The following is a 27,650-nucleotide window of genomic DNA, read 5'->3' on the forward strand; positions in this document are numbered from 1 at the left end:
GTGGTGATTATGTTGTGAGAGGGAGTTTGCCAATGTGGTGTATGTGTTTCCATAATGAAGTGCTTGAGATTTGCTGAGTATTTTATTCTAAAATTTATTTTTATCTTTCACACGTATCCCGAATGACTGCCACTGGAATTTAATTAACATATGTGTGTTTTGGTGAGTTTATTTGAACTTGTGCGGAGTGTGTGTAACCACTCTTTCCAATGTCACCATGAATCATCTGGAGTATTTAATAGATCATTTCTCTCTTCGTCTCATACATTCGTTGCACTTTGCTCGTTATTCCAATAACTGAGGAAAAAGTTCACTGATACAGTACTCGTAATGTTCTTTTTCAGATAGATATAGCTCATTGACGTGCATTCGGCGTCTTTTTAATAGCGAAATCTGCAGTGCAGCACTCGTTCCTAAGACAGAAGAGTCGTGATATCCACCCGGCCCAGAGGGGTTGAAATCTAACTTACTTCATCGAACAGATTCTAACCTGCTGTAACCCATCTTCCCTGTAACAGAGAAATCTGGCGATGGAGATCGGACGCACTGTGACAGTGCTGTCGGCCGATATTATCGGGCGACCTAAGCGAGCGGTGTCTGGCGATCGTTGTCGGTGCCACTGTGATCGCAGCCTAAAGGTCGCCCGGTCGAGCAGATGTATGTTACGGAGCTTGTAGTGAGTAAGAGTTGGGGAGAAGGGTTAGAGTTGCTCATTTTATTTAATGCTACGGGCTACAAACAGTCTCATTTCAATCCTCCTTCTTTTCTATTAAACTGGTTTGTGGGCTTTTGATTTTCTATGACTTCTCTGTACATCCCAGCACAGTAATTATTAAATCTTGATAAAACCACAGTATCAGAGAAAAGAAATTCCAGGGCACTGAAGATACCTTGCAGAAAATAAAGGCGAAAAGCGTGTGGCACGAAAATTGTGTTTCATTCAGTTGGAGCCAAACGGTCCAGAAAGTAAAAATTATCAACAACTGAGGAAGACAGGACTACAAAAGTTGAAAATTTGTGTTCCTGATTCCACTGCATGATCGGCTACTGCTAATTTACCCATGCTGCCCAGACGACAGTTGATCTGGTTTTCCTTAAGACGGGTTTTAATTACTCATTTTGTAGTCCCCATGTACACTTGACGGCATGTGGGAGCGGTTTTATATGCTCTTGCTGTGGCAAGCGGCGACCGTAGATCCTTCCCAGTGTTCAAATAATCCCATACCTTTCTTTTTGGTTTGAACAGTGTACCAACATCTTGTCTTCTAGGTACGTACCTATGCTCTATGGTGTACGTAATGTTTTCTGTGACACGTACGTAATGTTCCGCTATTAGTGGAAAGAAGGAGTCGAATCAGAAGGCCAGTGCTCACCGATAGAATGCAGATAGTCACATCCTGAATACTATCGCATGATCGTTTGAGGCTTATGTACAACAACGATCGAAATGTAAAGAACTCAGGTTTCACTGTAGTTTGCCGTAATTTTGAACGGCAGTATTTAGTTTAATAGCCGCACGAGGTAGCCGTGCAGTCCAGGGCGCCTTGCCACGGTTCGCGCGGCTCCACCCGTCGGAGGTTCGACTTCTCCCTCGGGCCTAGGTGTTTGTGTTATCCTTAGCGTAAGTTAGTTTAAGTTAAATTAAGTAGTATGTAAGCTTACGGACTGATGACCTGAGCAGTTTGGTCCCATAGAACTTACCACAAATTACCAAATTTAGTTTAAATGAATTTAGCTTGCAGAATTAAACGGTCGCCAACTCCAAAACAAGCAAAAGTAAAATTCTTAAACGATTGTAAATGACTTCGAAATCACGCAAATATCGCTAGGGAACTACAAGCAACAACTGGACAAATTGCACACGGGCTATCTTACATGTACAAGACGCGTGTAATATGAACACACAATACGTTAATTTTGAATCAACTGGTGTTAGTTATCATAACGATCACCAATAATAACCAATGACTATCAGTCTTTACGGAAACGGCAGTGTGCAACGTAGTTCATGATAATGCTATCCGTCTGTAAATATACTTAAACGTGTTCGTTACTTATTAGTCTGCAAATAATCACTTTTAAGGTTTATGCAGCATAAACTTTAATTCATGGTAACTACTATTTTCAGGACTAATGTTACGTTGATGTATGCACATTATATCGTTTAAAAAAAGCAACTAATATTCTAAAACTACTTTGACTACAAGACAGCCTGCACAATTTTATCATGGAATATAAATTTCTTTTTAATCAACTTTAATTTAAACATTGTCAGCAGTAATAGTGGAATACTATTTCTACCACTATAGTTACTAGTACTTTTGAACACAATAAGTACTTGACTGAACATCAATTGTAAACCCATGTAGATCTGTCTTCTTTGGACTCTTTCTTTCATTTGTGACTCTTTCGGAATTTATGGTGAAACGATAGGATGTTACTGATGGTTAACGACTTGAGTCAATTAAGGTTCTCACGACTAGGCTGGACCTCACTCTGTGATGCGTTTGCTTGAGGTGCGATGTAGTGCTTAGTATTACATCCGTTTTAGGCAAAAGGATCTTCTTGATTAGCGATCAGTTTGAGTAAAATTGGACGACACAGTATTCTTATTACTTGCAAAATCCTCTTGTGACCATACACTGTGCACACATACTTGCTCGCGCATTTATGATTTGCCTACTCACATATTACAACATTTCCGGCGCAATACATTCTGACATTTGGGCGCCAAAGCATACGTTTGTTCCACACCACTGATGCGTCCCAACTACTTCTCCAGCTTCACGTATACGACTGCGAGCATTCACGCCAAAGATGTTATTGTTACACGAAAGATAATCTCTATGATTAAGTTCCGGACATAGCCAGAGTGTTCACTACAATAATTTTACATAAATTATTCTTACTTGTTCTATTAACATACATTACATTTTCATAAACACTAGTTGCTGACAAAATTAATTCATAATATATTTACAAAAATGGTTTTAAATTCGGGAAATCAAGTGGCTGAAAATACGTGTGGCGCTAGGTTATAGTATTACAATACAGCCTGTGGCACTTTTTAGAAATGGGTTGCAAAATATCCCTTTAGTTAGCTCTTTTCCATTAGAACTTCAACATTTTTTAGGGTGTATTGTCCTGTTTATCTGTTTGTCAAAGCAGCCGTTTGTTGTGAAGGCGGTTCTTAAGTAATCGAGCTCGTTCTCCTGTTACTATGATTCACAGGAGAAGTTCCAGAGGAACGTATAGGAAAGTATTAATGAAAATGTGGATGGATTAAGTGAACTTCTGAACTGTTCTGTGAAGAATAGCAAAATGAGTCAATACAGGATTCCCAAACTTTTCGCCCTCAATATACAGCAGCCTACGGTTACGCGATGTTAGGTCTAAACCGTCGTGACAAGATATTCATGGAAAACATGCCGCATGATGAGACTTCAGTGAAAATATGCATAAAAAACTACGTAATACAAAATGACCCATCTCCAAAACCTGTAATTTCGAATACGTGCACTGTTTCGGTCTGTAAGCCTCAAAATAATGGAATACTCCCCTACATGCTGGGCGGGGAATAACAAGCTCAGCAGCAAAACAGACAGCGAGTTATATCAACCGAGCGACCGAGTTTGCAACACTTTCGGTTAAAACGCGGTTTTTTTCGCACCATATTAAAGCGCGCATCAGTCACCAGAATGAAATATTTTCCGCCCGGATTCACACCTGCTTTGTTCGGATGAATAATGCGGCGGCGGCGGCGGTGGCGGCGGCGTGCACGCGCTCCGCAGCAAGTGGGGCGTGAGTTGCGGGCACCGGCCGCCAGATCGCAGCACGCGCGCGGTCGGCCCTAGCTCGCCACCGGCGCTTAATAGAGTCACGTAACGGCAGCAGAGATTGCCGGCATTGCGCTGCCCGCCAGCAAATCAAAATTGAATGCGAAGCGGAAGCGTTTCACTCTGTGTCGCCGGCCGCTTTGATGAAATTGGATTTCGGCCGTCCTTCCTCCGACAACAGTTTGCCGGGCGGCTCGTAACGGTCTGCCAGTTCGCGACGAGTTACTCCGGTCTTACTGCTGTGTGACCGCCGTTGACGTCGTTATTGTAACACGTTAAGTGCAAGTGCCTCAGGTCGTCTAAATGGCTTCTCATGACGGCTGCCGCTGCTATCGTCGACATCAATGTTTATGGGGAAAAAGTAACAGAGGTTACAGTTCGTAGTAATTGACGGAAAATGATGGAGTAAAACAGAAGAAATATCCAGCGTTCCCCAAGAAAGTGTTATATGCCCACTGCTGTTCCTGCTCTACATCAACGATTTGGGTGATAATCTGAGCATCCCTCTTAGATTGTTTGGAGATGATGCTGTCATTTACCGCCTTGTAAAGTCATCAGATGACCAAAACCAATTGCCTGAATCGTGCGAGAAGTGGCAGTTGGCTCTAAACATTCAAATGTATGAGGTCATCCACATAAGTAATAAATCGAATCCGCTTAATTTTGGTTACACAACTAACCAGACAAATTTAAATGCTGTAAAAACGTATAAATATCGTCATTTTTTCTGTTTTCCGTCTTTCCTGTAGCTGCTTTAAATTCTTGGAGGTATGTACCATATGAGCAATCAGTTGATGGCAATTTGATTGTTGCCATACACGTTTCGCTTCATTTATCTGGGAAGCATCATCAGTGGCCTGTAATACATGTTTCCTTTTTTACGTACAATAAACGTATTGTACGGTATATATAATATGCTGCTGTATTACATTTTGTCGTGTCTTTCTCTTGTTTTTTAGCTTAAAACGAACTTTTGTAGCACAAAGTTCATAATGTGAACTTATCGTTCGGTGATACTTACGATTTCCAGCTCTGTTAACTCATGTGTGCGATCCTGGAGATGTATTCGTTATTTTCCATACGCTAGCTGGCAGGTTTCTGGTGTTTGAGTGGAAACCAATCATCAGTGGCCTGTAATAGATGTTCCCTTTCTACATACAATAAACGTATTGCGTGGTAGATAGAATACGCTGCTGTATTACATTTTGCCGCGTTTTTCTCTAGTTTTCTAGGTTAAAATCAACTTTAGTAGCGCAAAGTTCGTAATGTGAACTTATCGTTCGGTGTTACGAATTCTAGCGCTGTTGACTTATGTGTGTGGTCCTGGAGATGTATTCGTTATTTTCTACACTCTAGCTGGCCGATTTCTGGAGTGTGGGTGAATGCCAGCTGGAATATGGAAAATAACGAGAACATCTCCAGGACGACAGACATGAGTTAACAGCGCTGGAAATCGTAAGTAACACCGAACGATAAGTTCACATTACGAACTTTCCGCTACTAAAGTTGATTTTAACCTAAAAAACAAGAGTAACAAGCGACAAAATGTAATACAGCAGCGTAGTATATCTACCACGCAATACGTTTATTGTATGTAAAAAAGGGAACATCTATTACAGGCCACTGGTGATTCTTCCCTAATAAATGAAGCGAAACGCGTATGGCAACAGACTGGCTTCAATTGGTCATATAAATAGTTCGGGATTGCACTTACGAATAGCTTAGATTGGAACGATGACATAGATAATGTTGTGGGGAAAGTAAACCAAAGCCAGTTATTTATTGACAGGACACTTACGAAACGCAGTGCATCTACTGAAAAGGCTACTTCCGCTGCTCTACCCCATCCGATAAGATTATCTAAAGTGACGGTGGAAGTGGTTGGGGGGGGGGGGGAGAAAGGAAGTGAAAGTGAAGGAAATGATGATATAGCTGTTAATAGGCAGTTGCGTTAACCATCGGACCATCCGGACATGTTCAAAAGAATGGACACCACACATTCATATAAGTGATGCGCGTCGATGGGTAATCAAACCACAACCTTCAGTGCGGATACATAATATCGTTCGTCATCCAGCGAGATTTTAAAATTAGCTAGCATGGAGAACATAGTCGGGGACTGTAGATAGAGGGCGCTAGATGGGAATGGGAGTTGGCAGGGAAGCGTCCCGAGATAGTTCACACATCTAACATGAGCTCTGTGTCCGGATGGTGCAGTTCCTTCCCTTTCCTTTCTCTTCTCCCAGCTCCAACCCCAGTTTACATACTATAGCTGCGGATTCTGCAATATGTCTGTTCTTCCAGACATGTCTGAAGAAACAGATACCACGCAATCATATAATCAGATAGGATTGACAGAGGGTATCGAAAAAGTTCAAAGAAGGGCAGCTCGTTTTGTGTTATCATGAAACAGGGAAGAGAGTGCCACGGATATGAGAAGCGAGATGGGATGGCAATTATTAGAACAAAGGCGTCAATCGTTATGATGAGATCTTTTCACGAAATTCCGCTCAACAATTTCCTCCTCTCAATGGAAAGATATTTTATCGTCGCAGACAGATATAGAGAGAAATGGTTATCATAGTAACATAAGGTTAATCAGAGCTCGTACAGAAAGATTTAAGTGTTCAGTTTTCCTACGCGGTAGTAGAGAGTGGAAAGGTAGAGAAACAGTCCGAAGGTAGTTTGGGGAACGCTCTGCTAGGCACCTAAGTGTTGACTGCAGAGTGGTCCTGTATGTAAGTGAAGACTGTGAGGCAGGTACGCAACTTACCTTGCACCTTCTACACCGCGTTGCCCTGCAACTCCCTGGTAAACGACTAATTTACTGAGATGAAGATAAAGCGCAAATTATGGCCAAATCATTGGAGTTACATTTTCGAATATTCGTCATCAATGACGACGACAACAGCAGCAGACGATAGTTCTCGAACGCATTACTTAACTGAGAAAACAAATTCGGGGTAGGATATTTCACCTGGTGGATGAGGACACTAATTGTTTTCTCATCATTCATTAGTTGAATCATAACGCACTTGGTCCCCGCCGGTTTCTCCTCTAAAACGCTCCTCCACAGAGTCATCACCTGTTTACCCACGTTTACAGTCACTGTCTTTTCTTATCGTACTTTCCCTCGGCGCAGAAGTCATCACCCCTCCCCAATCTCAGAAGATCATGCTTCGCATTCAGAGGTGTACATCTCAATTCTTCATTTCGTAAGTAAATTACTAGAGCGTATTCTACTGGAGTCACTTCAGAAATTCCTGAATCACCATCCTCCTAGCCGGCCGCTGTGGCCGAGTAGTTCTGGGCGCTTCAGTCCGGAACCGCACTGCTGCTGTGGTCGCAGGTTCGAATCCGACCTTGGGTATGGATGTGTGTGATGTGCTTAGGTTAGTTAGGTTTAGGTATTTCTAAGTCTAGGGGACTGATGACCTCAGATGGTATGTCCAATAGTGCTTAAAGCCATCTGAACCATTTTTTGAACCATCCTCCTCTCAGAACGGTTTGAATTCTGAACTGAATATTCAACAATCTAAAACTTCCCTCGCTTGGTTTACATTTGTGCCGTAATGAACCGTGGAGAGAGTTGTGTACACTGAAGTGACAAAGGTTGACACCTCAGAATATCGTTTCGGATCTCCTTTTGCCCGGCGTAGTGCATCGACTCGACGTGGTATGGGCTCAACATGTCGTTGGAAGTTCACCGCAGAAATAACGAGCGAAGCTGTCTGTATAGCTGTCCACAGCTGCGGAATTATTGCCGGTGCCGGATTTTGTGCACGAGCTGACCTCTAGATTAAGTTCCATAAATGTTCGATGGGATTCATCTGAGTGGCCAAACCATTCGCTCAACTTGTACAGAACATCCATCGAACCAATCGCGTAGAATTGTGGCCCAATGACATGACACTTCGTCATCTTTAAAAATTCCATCGTCGTATGGGAACAACATTTACGAGTCAGTGATCAGTTCAGTTGGGCCAGAGGACCCGGTCCATTCCGTGTAAACACAGCCCACATCATTGTGGAGCCATCACCAGCCTGTACAGCGCCCTGTTCATAACTTGGGTCCATGTCTGTTTGAAGTCGGCACCACAAGAAGCTTACCATCAAATCTTTCCTACTTCAACGTGTTCAAAAGTATTTCGCATGACTGTCTGTCTTGTAGCCCCCGCAATGAATCCATACACATACCATTCTAAACTTGGCAGGTTAAAGTCGCCACCAACTAGTATTGCATGATCTGGGTTTTACGTGCTACTGAACCCAGACTTCCTTTGAATGACTCTAGAGCTGCCACAGCGGAATCGGGTGGCCGGTAAAAAATCCAACAATTAATCTACTTTCACCTACACCTGTTTTTCGAGACCAGGTGACTCTACTGTCACAGTCGCTTCGACCTCAACAAAGACAATGTGTTTGTCAACTGCAATGAACAAGACCTCTCATATGGCATCTAATCTGTCTTTAGGATAGACGTTCCATGACTCGCTAAATGTCTCGAAAGCTTTGCACTTCCTAGACTGAGGCAATTTTTCGGTAAGAGTATTACACTGGTGCCATATTTAACATCCATTCTAATTTAATAAGTTGGTTAAATATCTCGAAGTGACTGTCTTGGCATTCACGTTGGGAAATATGATTTTCGTTGCAGTCGAGACGGAGGAACTACTGTAACTGCTGCATTCGTAATGTACGTCACCGGAATAACCAACTGTACATGACATTCAGAAGTACAAAAACGAAACAGATGTTTCTTTGTTATTTTAATTATGTAAGGATGGAATATCATCTATACATAATATAAATTAAATCACTGCCACCTTTTTTCTTTCTGGATGTGAATCCAGACACGGCCAGTATGGCGGTTCTGTTAGTTTCGTGTTCGATATGTCTAAGGAATACAACGCTGCGAATGGGATTCCCAATTAGAAGTTATGAAATACTGGTCTGTGCTACCCTCCCAGCGTGGATACGGGGGTCGCACATGCCACTGGACAATCGAGGCAGCTGAGTAGCATGTCGCAAATTACGATTGTGTTCCCATTTCTGCTCCCCCGATTACAGCGCCATCTGTGACGAAACTAAGAAACTGCTTCAGACGAAAGGTGCATACAATTTTCCGTAGAATCGTTATCTGGAATAAATAATGGGGGGTTCCTGTTAAAGGTGGATGGGAGGTCGAATGTTGTATCAATGGATTTGCCCCTCCGAAACAAAAAAAGTTGGAAATTTTTTTTTGATCCAGTGTGTAGTTTACGAGACGTTTCAATGTCCTCACGAGGTACACAGGGTGACCCACCTATAAGTTTCAGCGCAGGTATCTTTGGAACAAAATTAGATATTGAGGAACAACTTTCACTGGTATGAGTAAATGACAGGGGCTCATGAAAATAAATATAATGAGACGTCCTAAAACGTAAAGAAATCGTAGTTTCAACACAAACGTATGTTTTTTTAATGGACGATTCGTATTATTTCATATGCAATCAGTAACATGAAATATCATAAAAAATAATGGCGTTGGTTGCATCGCAATAAGTCAATTACATCCCGAGACAATTTAAAGCCAAGTTGGCGACTGAAATAAATTAAACACGTAGCTATTGCACATCTGGGGATGCAAGTGTGAACACCACGTTCCTCATAATCGCTATGTGATTGATGTACGTAATCTTACTTTCACTGTTGTCACGAGGGCGGAAAATAATAATACGGGTTCCTGCCATAATCCTGCAATGAACAGTGATGCGCGGGGATCGAGCTTGCATCCTGCGATGTCCAATAGCGGCATGTTTCGTTTATTTCGAGTGTCAAGTTCGTTTTGCAACTCCTTGGGACGTCATTGACGTATTGCGAAGCAACCGACGCCATTCGTTTTGTGATTTTTCATATTACTGACTGTATAACAAATAATACAAGTAAATAGACGCCCCGTATTCTTTCTTATGCAAACAGTAACACGAAAAATCACAAGAAGAATGGCGTTGGTTGCTTCGCAATATGCCATTGACGTACCAAGCAATTGCAAAACGAATATGTATATATCAGCTTTAGCAAAATGATCTGACAATGAGTCACACAGTTAAAAGGCACTTCGCCGGCCGAAGTGGCCGTGCGGTTAAAGGCGCTGCAGTCTGGAACCGCAAGACCGCTACGGTCGCAGGTTCGAATCCTGCCTCGGGCATGGATGTTTGTGATGTCCTTAGGTTAGTTAGGTTTAACTAGTTCTAAGTTCTAGGGGACTAATGACCTCAGCAGTTGAGTCCCATAGTGCTCAGAGCCATTTTTTAAAAGGCACTTCTTAAAATAATTATCAAAAGAGAAGGAGGACTATACGTTGAAAATCGGGAGCATTAGGATCACAATCCAGGGACCATAAGTTGAACAAGTCCACACTTTACTACAAATGCCGGATCATGAATTATTATCCAGCAATATTCAAGCATATGACAGAATTAAATTTTGATCCATCTCGAGTAGAGGGAAACGGTCGCAACCAGCCTCCACACGAACAGAATGCCAATAGCAGCCGCCCTCAGCCACGTAACATTAAATACGGTTTGAGATAACTGATTTTCTAAAACAAAAAAAAAAAGGAGACAACTTTTAACACCACAGTACAATAACTTTTAAAAGCCCTTAAATAAAACAAATCTCTTGGAAATAAGTGAAGATAAAACGGCCAACGGTCTTGCCGCAGTGATAACGTCAGTTCCCGTCAGATCACCGAAATAAGCACTCTGCGAACCCGGACTGTCACCTATCCAAGTGCGAGTCAAACCCTATAATACATCACAAATGCACAGTAACGTTGAGATCTGGTGACTGTGGAGGTCAGAAGAGATACAAGAATTAATCCTCGTGCTCCCAGACCCAGTCACGGACCTTGTGGACCCTGTGAACAGAAGCCCTGCCTTCTTGGAAAGTAACACCATTCTTGTAGAACAAATATTGTCCCACGTATGGATACGATGAGCCAAAATTGATCAAATTACGCTTGGGGTTAAGGCGAATTTGCAGAGTACCCATGGGGCCTATGTTTACCCAAGTCAGCAGCGAACCACCACCGTGTTTCACTCTTCAGACGTAAACTCGGCCAGCAGTTGGAAACAGAATGCAGCGAGACTCGTCCGACCAAATGATTTTCTTCCATCGCTGCAAAAGCTATGTTTTACGGCTTCATTACTACGTTATCGCGTTACGGGTATTTGCATTACTTACGACTGATTCTGCAACTCCACTTCACACTGCCAATTCCCTACTTACGGGGCTCCGTTCGTGTTGATTTGCTGTTGGCAGGGTTCGCGAGTGTGACATTCACCTCTGCAGTGACTGTTACAGTTGTCAACCTTTACATTTCACAGTCCTGTTCATATAACCGTCGTTCACCATACCTTCGCCCGTGTTGGGACTTATCGGATGATGTTATTCTGCTTTCACTGTATGCGGTATAAATACTTTATACACTCCTGGAAATTGAAATAAGAACACCGTGAATTCATTGTCCCAGGAAGGGGAAACTTTATTGACACATTCCTGGGGTCAGATACATCACATGATCACACTGACAGAACCACAGGCACATAGACACAGGCAACAGAGCATGCACAATGTCGGCGCTAGTACAGTGTATATCCACCTTTCGCAGCAATGCAGGCTGCTATTCTCCCATGGAGACGATCGTAGAGATGCTGGATGTAGTCCTGTGGAACGGCTTGCCATGCCATTTCCACCTGGCGCCTCAGTTGGACCAGCGTTCGTGCTGGACGTGCAGACCGCGTGAGACGACGCTTCATCCAGTCCCAAACATGCTCAATGGGGGACAGATCCGGAGATCTTGCTGGCCAGGGTAGTTGACTTACACCTTCTAGAGCACGTTGGGTGGCACGGGATACATGCGGACGTGCATTGTCCTGTTGGAACAGCAAGTTCCCTTGCCGGTCTAGGAATGGTAGAACGATGGGTTCGATGACGGTTTGGATGTACCGTGCACTATTCAGTGTCCCCTCGACGATCACCAGTGGTGTACGGCCAGTGTAGGAGATCGCTCCCCACACCATGATGCTGGGTGTTGGCCCTGTGTGCCTCGGTCGTATGCAGTCCTGATTGTGGCGCTCACCTGCACGGCGCCAAACACGCATACGACCATCATTGGCACCAAGGCAGAAGCGACTCTCATCGCTGAAGACGACACGTCTCCATTCGTCCCTCCATTCACGCCTGTCGCGACATCACTGGAGGCGGGCTGCACGATGTTGGGGCGTGAGCGGAAGACGGCCTAACGGTGTGCGGGACCGTAGCCCAGCTTCATGGAGACGGTTGCGAATGGTCCTCGCCGATACCCCAGGAGCAACAGTGTCCCTAATTTGCTGGGAAGTGGCGGTGCGGTCCCCTACGGCACTGCGTAGGATCCTACGGTCTTGGCGTGCATCCGTGAGTCGCTGCGGTCCGGTCCCAGGTCGACGGGCACGTGCACCTTCCGCCGACCACTGGCGACAACATCGATGTACTGTGGAGACCTCACGCCCCACGTGTTGAGCAATTCGGCGGTACGTCCACCCGGCCTCCCGCATGCCCACTACACGCCCTCGCTCAAAGTCCGTCAACTGCACATACGGTTCACGTCCACGCTGTCGCGGCATGCTACCAGTGTTAAAGACTGCGATGGAGCTCCGTATGCCACGGCTAACTGGCTGACACTGACGGCGGCGGTGCACAAATGCTGAGCAGCTAGCGCCATTCGACGGCCAACACCGCGGTTCCTGGTGTGTCCGCTGTGCCGTGCGTGTGATCATTGCTTGTACAGCCCTCTCGCAGTGTCCGGAGAAAGTATGGTGGGTCTGACACACCGGTGTCAATGTGTTCTTTTTTCCATTTCCAGGAGTGTATTTTGCCACCAGAAATATTCAACATTTCGGCTACCTTCACTACGGATGCACCAACCATATGAGTACTAACAATATGCCAACTTTCGAATTCAGTTAGCTCCGAGACAATGCAGTCACTATTACACTGAACAAAATCCTGAACATGACTGACACTTGCGGCGTATTGACAACACTGTATCGTAGTCAAATGTAGCAGCACGCCCAGCGTTTTCGTCTAGCATATGTAATTATGTTCAAGCAGGCATATCTCGCGCTGTTTGCAAAAGCTGTAAAAGCAATTGTGTACTGTGCAATAATCTTTCCTCCCGCAGATTTTTGACGTACAAGGACTAACATTCTGAAATGGTTGTTGTTGTTGTGATCTTCAATCCTGAGACTAGTTTGATGCAGCTCTCCATGCTACTCTATCCTGTGCAAGCTTCTTCATCTCCCAGTACCTAATGCAACCTACGTCCTTTTGAATCTGTTTAGTGTACTCATCTCTTGGCCTCCATCTACAATTTTTACCCTCCACGCTGCCCTCAAATACTACATTGGTAATCCCTTGATGCCACAGAACATGTCCTAACAACCGATCCCTTCTTCTAGTCAATATGTGCCACAAACTCCTCATTTCCCCAATTCTATTCAATACCTCCTCACTAGTTATGTGATTTACCTATCTAATCTTCAGCATTCTTCTGTAGCGCCACATTTCAAAAGCTTCTATTCTCTTCTTGTCCAAACTATTTATCGTCCATGTTTCACTTCCATACATGGCTAAATTCCACACAAATACTTTCAGAAAGGACTTCCTGACACTTAAATCTATACTCGATGTTAGCAAATTTCTCTTCTTCACAAACGCTTTCCTTGCCATTGCCAGTCTACATTTTATATCCTCCCTACTTCGAGCGTCATCTGTTATTTTTCTCCCCAAATAGCTAAACTCCTTTACAACTTTAAGTGTCTCATTTCCTAATCTAGTTCCCTCAGCATCACCCGACTTAATTCGACTACATTCCATTATCCTCGTTTTGCTTTTGTTGATGTTCATCTTATATCCTCCTTTCAAGAAACTGTCCATTCCGTTCAACTGCTCTTCCAAGTCGTTTGTTGTGTCTGACAGAATTGCAATGTCATTGGCAACCCTCAAAGATTTTGTTTCTTCTCTATGGATTTTAATACCTACTCCGAATTTTTCTTTTGTTTCCTTTGTTTCCTTTTGTTTTCTAATCGTATGCAGTAATATACGTCAGGTTGAAAAACTGATGTTATGCAGCGACCATTCAGGGCACAAATAAATAACACTGCGATGCATTCGTTCTCTTGGTGCTGTTCCACAATGTTGGACGTACCCTCATATTACGAGAGGTGAGAAAACATAATGCATCCAGGAACATCGTCGAAAGTGATCGTTTTAGTGTCCAGGTTTTAAGGTGTGGGGAGACGTAATGTTGCACGGCGTACCGACCTCCAAATCCTTTAACATGGCTTACTCGCCAGTCAAGGGTATTCGTACAATGTACGCCTATTACATGTGCATCTTTCAGTGTTGGAATCGGTTGTAACTTTCTTTTTAAAGACGACAGTTCGCGACCGCATCAAACTGCACGCGTGGAAGAGCTCTTGGAACGAGTGGATATTCGATGAATTGACTGGTTTCCTGTTCCCCAGACTTAAATCCTATCGAGAACGTGTGGGATGCTTTGGTTAGAAGAACTGCAGCACGTCTTCATGCACCAATGAACATCCAGCAGTTGTCAGCCATACTGGTGGAGGAATGGTACACCTTACCACAATAACCCCTTATCAGCCCTATGGCCAGAGTGGGAGCGCGTTGCAGAGCATACATTACCATCGGAAGTGATCAGTCGCCCTATTACGATACATGTTCCGTGAGTGGACCACCACGAAATGTGGTAATTTAAGTGTAAATACGCTCTTCGAATAAAAGCGTCATTTCTGTTTTCGTGTGTCTTTCAGTTACCTTCTGTTGCTATAAGTATACTGTTGCAGTTTGTTTCTGTGTACGATCCAAGTTTCATCGAGCTATCTTACCTGACAGTGGCAAATCATGCGAAAGTTACTTCCGTACTTAAGGTTTGCTCACCAGTGTAGTTTATTTATGCAGGTTGTCATTATTTTAACAGTCGTAAGGATGATAATAATGAAGGAGAGCGTCAGATCGGTGACAGAAATCACTAATCACTGAATCATCCTGTTCACTGAGGTAAGACTGTGGGAAGTGTAAGAACAGTCATTCAGGTTCAGTTACAATAGAGGAAGTAAATTAGCAAACAGTATAGATATTTGTTAAGAAACTTCGTACAAGCCCTTATTTCTATTTACGCCTCCTTGCGGTCCATACGCCAAATGCTCCTTAGCGACAGTAGAATCTATCTCCAGTCAGCTGCAAATGGCGATTCTCAAAATTTTCTCAGTAGTGTTCCGCAAAAAGTACGTTTTATTCCCTCCGGGAATTCCCATGTGAGTTCACAGTGCATTTCCAAAACACTTCATTGATGATCAAACCTATCAGTAACAAATCTAGCAACACACCTCTGAATTGCTTCGATGTCTTCCTCTAATCCGACATGGTGGGGATTCCGAACATTCAAAAAGCACTCGAAAATGTATCCCACTACTGACCTTTATGGTGTCTCCTTTGTAGGTGAGATAAACTTTCGCAGAATTTTGCCAATACACCGAAATCAAACATTCTCCTTCCTTACACCCGATCTTAGTGCTCGATTCATTTCATATACCTTTGCAACGTTACGACAAGATATTTAATCGACGTTACTGACTCAAGCAGCAGATCACTAACACTGTATTCACACATTAAGGGATTGTTTTTCCTACTCATCTGCACGAATTTTCGTTTACGTATGTTTAGGGAAAGCTGCCTAGGGCGGTATGGAGGTGGTTGGGAAGTGCTAAGGAGCTGGAATAACAAAATAGTATGCGCTTAAACAGTAGTTTATTATAGAAAATCGCCTGAAACTTTACAATCAATAAAATACACAATTTAATAGTGGAAGCTCTGATGACTAATAAATAAGCCGGTTAAACACAAGGCTCACCCCATTAGTCAATACAGTTCTTCATGTGCATCAGGTGATAATTTGGAGAAGAAACGTGCGTGGACAAAAATAGAATCTATTTCCTGTTTTTATTAAAATAATTTAAAGTACTAAGCAGCCACAGGATAAATTATTAATAGCCTTACTATGTTGCTCGTTAACAGACAGTTACAGGCCAAGAACTTTAAATGATCAGACAAATAACTACACGTAGCGACTGCGCAGGCGGCTTAAGGCCTGTTGATAAATACCTTAGTCTGTGAAGCCCTTTCAAGTAATCGAATTTTTCCTTCAAATGTCGTTAGCAAACAAGATGTATCGTACCTTAAAGATCAACTTACAACACTGACCAGTCTTAAGAGAGCAAATTTTTGCTCCTCGAAAAACGTTAATAATAGTAAAGACAGAAAAAGATTAAAATAATTAACGGCCAGCAGCCATAAAAGCAAGTTTTCGAACGGGCAAAGCTGTTTTAGTGTTTACACGAAATTTGGTTATGAATACAAGCTGCCGATTAGTAATTATTTTAAGTAACTTTGAGCTCAAAACCGAACACGACTCTTTGGACAGATTGGCTACAAGGCTTATAAACACAATTACGTAAGTAGTATTTACAAGGAATCGTATGTAGTAAAACATAAGTGGAACTAATTATAAAGGCTCACTAACCGGTACGCCGAAGTAAGGTAAACGCTTAATCTTAGGGGGTTACAGGCAAGCAATGGCAGTAGCCAATCAAATAAACAGAAAGGATTAGCTAACCCTGGTGGGAGGAAACGGAAACAAACATTTCACAATTTAACTACTGCTCAGCAAACTGTTAATATCATAGAATGCGCATTTACTAGCCTGAGCTGGCCAGCTGTCTTACAGAAATAAATTCGTTTTCCCAGTTCAACGGTAATTGTACATTACCAAATACGATCTAATGAATACGACAACAACAAGTAAAGCATTTGAAGTGGCCCCTTTCTCAGTTCGCTCTTGAAATCAAAAAACAGGTATTAAATTATGGCTAATCTATCCTCTAACACGCCGCGCGGAGTGGCCGCGCGCTTTGAGTCGCCACGTCTCGGACTGCGAGACCCCTCCCAGCGCAGATACGAGTCCTCCCTCGGGCATGTGTGTGTTGTTCTTAGCATAAGTTAGTTTAAGTTAGTATAAGTAGTTTGTAAGTCTAGGGACCGATGATCTCAGTAGTTTCGTCCCTTAGGATTTCACACGCATGTGAACTTTTCCTCTAACACACATACAGAAGGTGAATTCCATAAATAAACACTATTCTAATAAAATACGAAACACCAATAATTAAAAGATGGTTGACAAGCACTAAATACGCCACACAAATGGCCTGGAGAAAATTTTTAACGGTATGTCTCGGCTTAAGTATACAATCAATCGAGCTACGCTACCCAGTAGCACGGTAAATAGGAATTAAAATACAAAGTACATTATACCTCGGCCACAAATCGCGAATACGTGTCCACAAAATTGGCTAAACATAGCCTGAAACTTCCTGGCAGATTAAAACTGTGTGCCGGACCGAGACTCGAACTCGGGATCTTTGCCTTTCTCGGGCAAGTGCTCTACCAACTGAGCTACCCGAGCACAGCTCCCGCGCCACCCTCACAGTTTTACTTCTGCCAGTACCTCGTCTCCTACCTCCCAAACTTTGCAGAAGCTCTCCTGCGAGGAGGAGGCAAAGGTCCCGAGTTCGAGTCTCGGTCCGGCACACAGTTTTAATCTGCCAGGAAGTTTCGTATCAGCGCACACTCCGCTGCAGAGTGAAAATCTCATTCTGTAAACGTAACCTGGTAGAAAAATACAAACGAGTGCCTTTACTGACAACAGAATATCGGAGGAATGACCAAAAATAAAAGCTTGATCTGAAGGAACCGGGATACAGTGGGTCACACAGCAATTACAAGCAAAATTACTGCCCAGTACCGAAAAGAGTCACAATATAGACAAGCAACAGTTCCCCGAGCAGGTTTCCATCCTCTACGAGTCAAGAAGCCGACAGTAAAACTCCAGTCGGTGTGGTGACGTCAGAAACAATGCACAGGTTGGGCCGCAGCTTTCCAGCTATGTTCTACCGAATGGAAAGCTCACGCGTTCACGCGTGCCAGGTACAACCCGATCAACAGCTCTCTACAAGGTTGGCAGCAAGTCCCCTTCACTTCTGGCGCAAACGCCCCTCCTGGCCTACCTCTGCTCTCGTGCCTTCATAAGGCAATGTCCCAGCATTCGGGCAGAGACATACATTGCTGAGCTATTATCGATAACAGAGCGCCAAGGAAGGCGTATGGTCATGGAACACATATTAACGTATGTAACCGTATAGAAATTTCATCTAAGCCACCGTTACCTCGTCCAGTCACTCAACACCCACACGCTTCCGTACACTACAGCCACATCATGAAAGAATCGCCGAATGGTGCTCTCCGTATCTGTCAGATCTCTCATTTATTTAGAGAACAAATTGTGTCATATCACATATCCCTCAGACACTCCTCGCTAGCTGACCGGAGTGGCAGTGCGGTTCTAGGCGCTTCAGTCTGGAACCGAGCGATCGCTACGGTAGCAGGTTCGAATCCTGCCTCGGGCATGAATGTGTGTGATGTCCTTAGGTTAGTTAGGTTTAATTAGTTCTAAGTTCTAGGCGACTGATGACCTCAGAAGTTAAGTCGCATAGTGCTCAGAGCCATTTGAACCAACTCTTCGCTATATCCTTGTCTCTGTCGAACAGTCGCCGTCAATGACGAAGTGCGTTGCTTAAGAAGTCTTCAAGCCAATTACATATTTGAGAACCTGTCCCGTATGTCCAGATCTTCCGTAGTGAGGCACAGTGGGACACCAAAAACTGCCACATTAAAGTGTCCAAACGATATATCACAGTTAGTTAGTACTATGATCCACACATCTTATGAACTAGTCTTTTGGTGTAATGATGTGTAACGAGTCACGTTGCGACATATACGTCCGTGATTATTGTTAACATTAATGAACACGTTTTTTTTCCTCCTACACATGTACCTCCACCTAAAAAACGGCGGCCACAGATTTTAGATAGAAATTCGTCAATGGAGTAGAATGACTTTTTCAGTTTGATGCTCATTCCTATAGACGAATACGTAAAAACGTAATAAGAAGTGGAAAGAAAATCCTAGGAAGTAGAGCCACAATAAGAAAATGTTACTTACATATACCGGAAAGTTCCAAGTTTTCTGATTTTTGATTAAAAAGATTCGTAGAGCTCCTTCTTTTGTAATAATTCACTGCTGGAAACTGAGAGTAGTGCTTGGGCTAGACATTTTGTGTCTGGAAAAGCAGAATGGACTGAAAAAATTCCCAGGCTATTGATTGTAGCGAGTAGATCATATTACGTTAGATTTAAAACTTGCTTTACTACCAGTCAGAAATTTTGTGTTACTGAGCAAATGATCAACAATTTTACTTGCTTCATGTTGAACTGCTTCTGAGCCACTTAGAGCATTAATAATGAGGGATAAAGGTAATTTTTTCCTCTACTATTGTAGTCATGGACATCACTGTTCGTCTCAAATACTGTTGGATTATTTATGAAGAATTTCATTAGCGAATGATTTTACTGTGCTGGTGCCGTTCAAATGCATAGCTCCTTGAAGGAGTAAGTACGCAGCGACCGTAGATGAGCCCCATTTATTATTCTTACTTCTCTCTTTTGTGCAAGCAGTACTGAAACCATGAGTGATGGATTACAACAGAAAATTAATCTGTATGTCATTGTTGAGTGAACAAAATAAAGTGAGGTGACAAAAGTCATGGGATAGCGATATGCAAATGTAATGCAGGTGGCGAAAGCATTGCGATCTTCTTCTTTTTTATCCATCAGTCTTCCGACTGATTTGATGAGGCCCACCACAAATTCCTGTCCTGTGCCAACCTCTACATCTCAGAATAGCACTTGCAAGCTACGTCCTCAATTATTCCCTGGATTTATTTCAATTTCTGTTTTCATCTACAGCTTCTACGCTCTACAGCAACCACTACTACCATGGAAGTTATTCCATGGTGTCTTAGCAGATGTCCTACCATCCTGTTCCCCTGCTAGTCAGTTTCCCATATATTCCTTTCATCGGCGATTCTCCGGAGAACCTCTTCATTCCCTCCATTATCAGTCCATCTGATTTTCAACTTTTATCTGTAGCATCACATTTTAAATGCTTAGATTCTCTTCTGTTTCGGATTTCCCACAGTCCATACATCACAACCATACAATGCTTTGCTCCAAAGGTACATTCTCAGGCGTTTTTCCTTAAATTACGGCCTATGTTAGTTCTCTTGGCCGGGAATGCCATTTTTGCCACCGCTACTCTTCTTTTTATGTCCTTCTTGCTCCGTCCGACATAGGTTACTTTTCTGCCTAGGTATCAGAATTCCTTAAATTTATCTACTTGGTGATCAGCAATCCTGTTGTTAGGTTTCTCGATGTTCTCGTTTCTGCTATACCTCACTACTTTAGTCTTTCTCGGATTTACCCTCAATCCATTCCTTTATTCATTAGACTATTCAACACATGCCATAATTCTTCTTCACTTTCACTTAGAATAGCAACGTCATCAGCTAATCGTGTCATCGATATCCTTTCATCCAGAATTATAGTTCCTCTCTTGACCGTTCCTTTTATTTGCGTCATTGCTTCTTCGATGTATAGACAGAACAGTAGGGGCGAAAGACTACATCCCTTTATTTCACCCAGTTTTAATCTGAGCACTTCGTTCTTGGTCTTCCACTCTTATTGTTCCCTCGTGCTTTCTCTCCGTATTGTGTGTTACCCATCTTTCCTAAAGCGTACTCCTATTTTATCCCAAAATTTCGAAAATCTTGCACCATTTTACCTTGTCGAACGCTATTTCCAGAACGACAAATCCTATGAACGTGTGTTGATCTGCTTTAGTCTTTCTCTCATTAACAAGCACAACATCAGATTTGCCTCTCTGGAGCCTTTACCTTTACAAAATCCAACCTGCTCATCATCTAACACTTCCTCAATTTGCTTTCCCATTCATCTGTTAGCCACTTGGATGTATGAGCTGTTAAACTGGGTGTGCGAAATTTTCGCACTTGTCGGCTCTGCTGTCTTCGGAAATGTACGGATGATGTTTTTCCGAACGAATTCTACACATCAAAATGAATAGTTGATTTGTTGTCACTTACCCCAATGATTTCAGAAATTCAGATGGAATGTGATATATGCCTCCTGTCTTATTTGATCTTAGTCTTACAATGCTCTTTTAAATTCTGATACTAATACTGTATCCCTTATCTCTTCTATCTCTACCCCTGTTTCTACTTCTATCATGTGATCTGACAAGTTCTCTCCCTCTTAGAGGCATTCATTATACTTTTTCCACCCGTCCGCTCTCTCGTCTACAGTTAGCTCTGGAATACCCACCCAATGTACTCTAAATGTCACCCCTTTGCTTTTGATTTCACCGAGGGTTGTTTCCATTTTTCATTGTGCTGAGTCATCCCTACTGACAATAATTTCTTTTTCGATTTCTTCACATTTTTCATGCAGCTATTTCGCCTTAGTTCCCTGCACTTGCTATTTATTTTATTCATAAGTGACTTGTATTTCTGTATTCCTGAATACCCTGAACATTTTTGTACTTTCTTCTATCATTGATCGCCTGAAGTATTTCTTTTGTTACCCATGGTTTCTCCACATTTACCTTCCGTTGCCTAAGTTATTCTTTCCAACTTCTCTGCCAATTTTAGAGCTATTCATTTCTTTTCAACTCAACTTTCTGCTGAGCCATTGATCATCGAAGTATCTATAGCATTAGAAAACTTCAAGAGTAACTCTTTATTCCTTAGTACTTCCGTATCCCACTTCTTTGAGCATTCATTCTTCCTGACTTGACTCTTAGACACCAGCCTATTCCTCACCTTAGCGACTAAAGATATGAAAGTACACTGCGTTGGAGAAGCCTTCATTTGTATTCAGGTGATTCATATAGAAAGCTTCTGACGTGATTCCGACCCCATGACGGGAATTAACAGACTTTGAACGCAAAATGCAGATGTACCTAGACGGCATGGACACACCATTTCGCACATCGTTAGGGAATTCAACTTTCTGGGATCCAAAGTATCAAGAATGTTTCGAGAATAATAGATTTCGGGTATTACCTCTCACCATGGACAACGCAGTGGCCGACTCCTTTCACTTAACGACTGAGAATTGGGGAATTTACGTAAATTTGTCAGTGCTAAGAGACAAGCAACACTACGTTAAATAACCGCAGAAATCAATGGGGCGTACGACTAATGTATCCGTTAAGACAGTGCGGCGAAATTTGGCTTTAATGGGCTATGGCAGCAGACGAAAGACGTAAGTGCCTCCGATAACAGCACGACATCGCCTGCAGTGCCTCTCCTGGTCTCGTGACCATATCGGTTGAACCCTAGACCACTGAAAAACCGTGATCTTGGCAGATAAGTCCTGATTTCAGTTGTAGTTGCTGATGGTAGGGTTACAGTGTGGCGCAGACCCCAAGAAGTCATGGCCACAAGTTTTCAACAAGATAATGTGCCAGAAGGTTGTGGGTGCATAAACGTTTGGGCTGTGTTTACATGGAATGGACTAGGTCTCTGGTCCAGTTGACTAGAAATGTTTATGTTCGACTACTTGGTGACCGTTTTTATGAATGACAATGCTCCATGTCGTTGGGCTACAATTGTTCGCTATTGATTTACAGAACATTCTGGACAATTCGAGTGATTTGGCCATACAAATAATGTGATATAGTCAGGAGGTCTGTTCGTGCACACACCCAAGCACTGGCAACACTTTCGCAATCTTGGACGGCCGGCCGCTGTGACCGAGCGGTTCTAGACGCTTCTGTCCGAAACCGCGCGACTGCTACGGTCGCAGGTCCGAATCCTGCCTCGGGCGTGGGTGTGTGTGACGTCCTTAGGGTAATTAGGTTTGAGTAGTTCTAAGTGTTGTGGATTGGCAAGACAGCCAACCCACTAAGAGAGGAAGCCGAAAGGCACGCGTTTTAGCTCACGCAGGCTGGCGTGAGGTCTGGAACAGGTAAAGGAAATGAGACTAACAAAAAACGTACGTAGCTGCTGGAATACTTGACTTTAATCCATAATTGGTGAACATCGCTCTTGACGGTACATGTTGTACAGCATCAATAGTAACTGGTAATGGCGCCTTGCTAGGTCGTATCAAATGACGTAGCTGAAGGCTATGCTAACTATCGTCTCGGCAAATGAGAGCGTATTTTGCCAGTGAACTATCGCTAGCAAAGTCGGCTGTACAACTGGGGCGAGTGCTAGGAAGACTCTCTAGACCTGCCGTGTGGCGGCGCTCGGTGTGCAATCACTGATAGTAGCGACACGCGGGTCCGACGTATACTAACGGACCGCGGCCGATTTAAAGGCTATCACCTAGCAAGTGTGGTGGCTGGCGGTGACACCACACTAAGTACTAGGGGACTGATGATCTCAGCTGTTAAGTCCCGTAATGCTGAGAGCCATTTGACCCATTTGAATCTTGGACGGTTGTAGAGGCCCGTTATTTCTGCAGGGGACTTCCAACGACTTGTTGAGTCGATGGCACGTCGAGCTGCCGCATTATGCCTGATAAAAGGAGGCCCTACACGACATTAACAGGTATTTCACGTCTTTTGTCACCTCATTGTACGACAGAAGGTTGATTCGTTTGTTTACGAGATTAGCATTTACACGAAGCGCGAAAGCCGCTGAACTCAACTGTTTGACCAGCTCAGTCATATGCTTCTTCCGGTTCAGGCGTTCATCAATATGTACGCCCAAAAATTGTGTGCGTTTACCCCCTATTTATTAACTCCTGATCATGTGCTGCGTCAGTTGTTTTTATGTCTCTGTTTGTTGCACAGAACTGAAACGCAGGGATTGAGAACAAGTTCCAAATGGAATACACTGTCGTTGGAGGATTCGATCGATGCAGTTAACAACCGGGTGCACTCGTGACATTGCCCACTGTGGCTAACCACAAACTGCATCCCTACATCTTTACTCGTTCTGGACATATTTGGTGTTGCCTGCCCTAGCTGTCTCACCCCGCGTAAGTAACCTCAGTGACGCTCCGGGCTACAACACTGTTCATTAGGAAAACCAGTGTATCTGCATTTGAGCTTAGAGGTGAGGACGCGTAAACTTGTACCGCTAGCAGCCTGAATGGAGAACGGCAGTGACGTGGAGGACGGCCGGTGGAAATTAACGCGGCCGCATCTGCAACGCAGCGGGCCTTAGCAACAGCAGCAGCTCGGGCTCCCGCCGCCCATCCACCCACACACCCACCGAAATCAAGGACGGTCTGCGGCACGGCGGGGCAGCCAGCTGCGGCTGTGGCGTGTTTGTCGGCGCCTAACGACGGCGGCGCATTACGCCAGGTGCTAAGTACTCCGCCGAGAGCAATTACTGTACATTAGGCGCGCCGGGCTCGGCTGTTAGCGCGCGTCTCACCCGGGCAGGCAGGCAGCCAGCAAGCACCAGGTAGACGGCGTCCGTTTGCGCGTCCCAGGGCGACCGCCGCGGCGGTGCTCCCTGCGCTTGCGTGTTGCGGCACCGTGCAGTGCTTGCTGAGCTCAGCTGTGTGATGCGGCCAGTAACGAGGCGCTGTGTGTGTGTGTGTGTGTGTGTGTGTGTGTGTGTGTGTGTGTGTGGTGTACGAGGTTTCCGTCTCTCTCGTTTTACCTCTTCCCAGTTTGTGGCGTTAACTCTCCAGCCATACGGTTTAGGTAGGTTAGTTTCTTTACTGCTAATGAAGATAAATGTATTGTTGTTGCAGGACACTGATTCAATAGATGTATCTCGAAAAGATATCTCCGCCATTTCACTGTGTATTATGTGCTAATTTAACTATCTACATTATCGCCTAGGCCATTTTCATAGGTTACACTGGAATAAACAAACAACAAAACCTACAAATAAAAAAACCAAAGGCAACGATACAAAAATAGATAATTAATATACAAAATAAATTATTTGTGACATTACTTATACATTAAGGGCAACGGCCTTGCCGGAGTGGATACACCGGTTCCCGTGAGATCACCGAAGTAAAGAGCTGTTGGGCGTAGCCGGCACTTGGATGGGTGGCCATTCAGCGGCCAAGCGCTGTTGCCATTTTTCGGGGTGCACTCAGCCTCGTGATGCCAATTGAGGAGCTACTCGACCGAATAGTAGCGGCTTCGGTCAAGAATACCATCATAACAACCGGGAGAGCGGTGTGCTGACCCCACGCCCCTCCTATCCGCATCCTCCTTGAGGATGACACGGCTGTCGGATGGTCCCGGTAGGCCACTCGTGGCCTGAAGACGGAGTGCCTTTTTTTTTCTTATACGTTAAAATTCGTCCGATTTACACGACACCCAAGTCATCGTCGATTCTTATTATTTTTCGAAGCCTCCGAAGGGACATAGATGGCTCTCAGGTAAGTAACTTGATATAAGACACACAGGGCCGAAAATGTAGGGAAATTCAACAAACGTTGAACACCTGACGTCTCCAGATGCCGTACCTCGCCGCACGTGCTGCGGTTGAGCCTATCGGTATGTCGGACCTGTTCATCCCGATCCAAGTCAAATATACATGTGGTCGTGGCTCTGGGCGTACCTGCGCGATTCAGCGCGGGGGAGGGATCCAGGTTTCGAGTTCTGTGTCGGGCTAGCAGTGTTTCTTTCATTGGATTAGAACGTTATTTGTTTACATTGAGGCAAGATTCATGATTTTGTTTAACGGTCCCGGGGTCTCCACTGATTTGTTGTAAAGTACAGTACCACAAAACTTACGTTATTGTGTCACAAGTAAATAAATATAAACTTCCGAATTTCGTCAATTCCATTAAATGATCTACGTTTTATTTACTGCACAATGTCTGTAAACAAAAAAAAAAAGAAAAAAAAACAGAAAGCACAAAAGGAAAGAAACAGAAAATGAGAACAGTTCTTGCTTGGTTACAACGAGGACATTAATTTCGTAACTTCTACATCTACAACAGATCACAGGTGTTGTGGGGCAATGTGTAGTGCTGCCCCAGCCAGCGAGTGCAGATGAGGTACGTCGTGTTGTAACAGCTCATGTTCGTCATTTGTCATCCTTTTTGGGGGTATTTCCCAACAAATACGGCCCCAAGTGTCTAATATCAAATCACTTGTAGCAGCGGTGTCTATGTCGTTTCGGTTGTTTTTAAACATAATAACAACTACCCTGTACAAACCAGTTGTCTTATAAGTAAATGTGACGACATATCTGCTGTACCCAAAAAGGAAGGAGACTGGCAAATATAGTTAGGCTGTGATGTAACTTAGACGTCAAAATCGCAGTTTTAAGCTTACTTTAACCGTATCCAAACATCATCCAACGTAAGCATACATGAAACGATCATCAGGGAGACATCACAATTTTGCGCCATGGAATCTATAACGTGTCTAGGATCAGTGTAATTGAACTGTTTATTGAACAAGATGATTACATTATCTTTGCAAAAAATACTTCGTGGCAGTGTTTAAAGTGTGTAAAAAGGAGATCTAGCTTCGAAAATCGCATGTAAAAATAATAAAAGGCGTTATTGTAATACGAATACCAAGAATCGTGGAATTTCAACCTCTGCGAAAACCTTAGAAAAAGCGGGTGTGATAGCTCTTCTCTACAGCAACAACTTCCGTGTCGGCGAATTTTACTATGAGCTCGGATTCATCCAGCCCGTGTTCTGCCACCACGGCCGTTACTTTCACTTTCTCAACTTGCCATGCCGCTTATGCTCGTTGATACTGGTGTTGATTCATCCTCCAGTCATTCCAACTTTGACTTTTCTGCATGCATATGGTATATGGTATATTTCTGACATTGCAAGTGGCTCGCTTTTCTCCTTTGCTGATCGGAGTGGTGGCCAAATTCTTCACCGGTCTAAGGCGCTGCAGTCATGGACTGTGCGGCTGGTCCCGGCGAAGGTTCGAGTCCTCCCTCGGGCATGGGTATGTGTATGTTTGTCCTTAGGATCATTTAGGTTAAGTAGTGTGCACGCTTAGGGACTGATGACCTTAGCAGTTAAGTCCCATAGGATTTCACACACATTTGAACATTTGAACAAATTCTTCACAGAACATTTAGAAGTAGAAACAGTGGAATTGGCACCTTGTAAATCTAAGGTGTGCAGTCATGGTGAGTAACAGCTCGGTGACATTCTAAGACACCTCAATAGGCACCACGACAATATAATATTAACCGCAGATAGAAAAGGAGCAGCTGCTACCCTTACTAGATCTGCTTGTCACGAGGGTGAAAATCTGGAACACAGCGTGTATCGAAAACCGATACACACGGACCGACACCCGCACAAATTGTCAGATTGCCACCCGAACCAGAAAAGAGAGGCGATTAATACACTCGCAACGCGGGCAAGACGAATATGTAAGCCGCACCACCTTCTATGCGAGATTCAACAAATGGAAAGGGTTCTGAGGAACAATGGGTACTCCACCATTTGCATAAGAGGTGTCACAGACGCTAACACTCGGCTAAGTGACACACCGGAAAAGGAAATTTCGGGTCAGGTCTTTCTACCATACATTCGCAAAGCGACAGACAGAATAGAAGTATACTGCGCAAACACGGCGTAAAGGTTATTTATCAACCGAGAAATATGATCAAAGTGTGTCTTAGCTCGGAAAAGGAGGAAAGGGAAGTCTATGTTGGAATCACACGGTGATGAATAAACACCAGCTCACCGAACATAAGCGGCATTGCGGGTTGGGGCAGGTGGAGAAATCGGCCGTGGCTGAGCATGCGCTGTGGGAAATTCACCGACACGG

The 27,650-nt window shown here is 43.8% G+C and overlaps 1 protein-coding gene across 1 annotated transcript in view; it reads left to right on the forward strand.

The window, feature by feature from the left end:
- Positions 1–3,739: 3,739 nt before the first annotated feature.
- The window catches only part of LOC124795639 (hemicentin-2-like), a 391,499-nt gene continuing 367,588 nt past the window's right edge, over positions 3,740–27,650 (forward strand). The window contains exon 1 of the mRNA XM_047259712.1: positions 3,740–3,794. Coding sequence (XP_047115668.1) covers positions 3,740–3,794 — 55 coding nt within the window. The remainder of the gene's footprint in view (positions 3,795–27,650) is intronic.

Source organism: Schistocerca piceifrons, chromosome 4 (assembly GCF_021461385.2).
Source record: "Schistocerca piceifrons isolate TAMUIC-IGC-003096 chromosome 4, iqSchPice1.1, whole genome shotgun sequence".
In the NCBI taxonomy this organism is placed as follows: Eukaryota; Metazoa; Arthropoda; class Insecta; order Orthoptera; family Acrididae; genus Schistocerca; species Schistocerca piceifrons.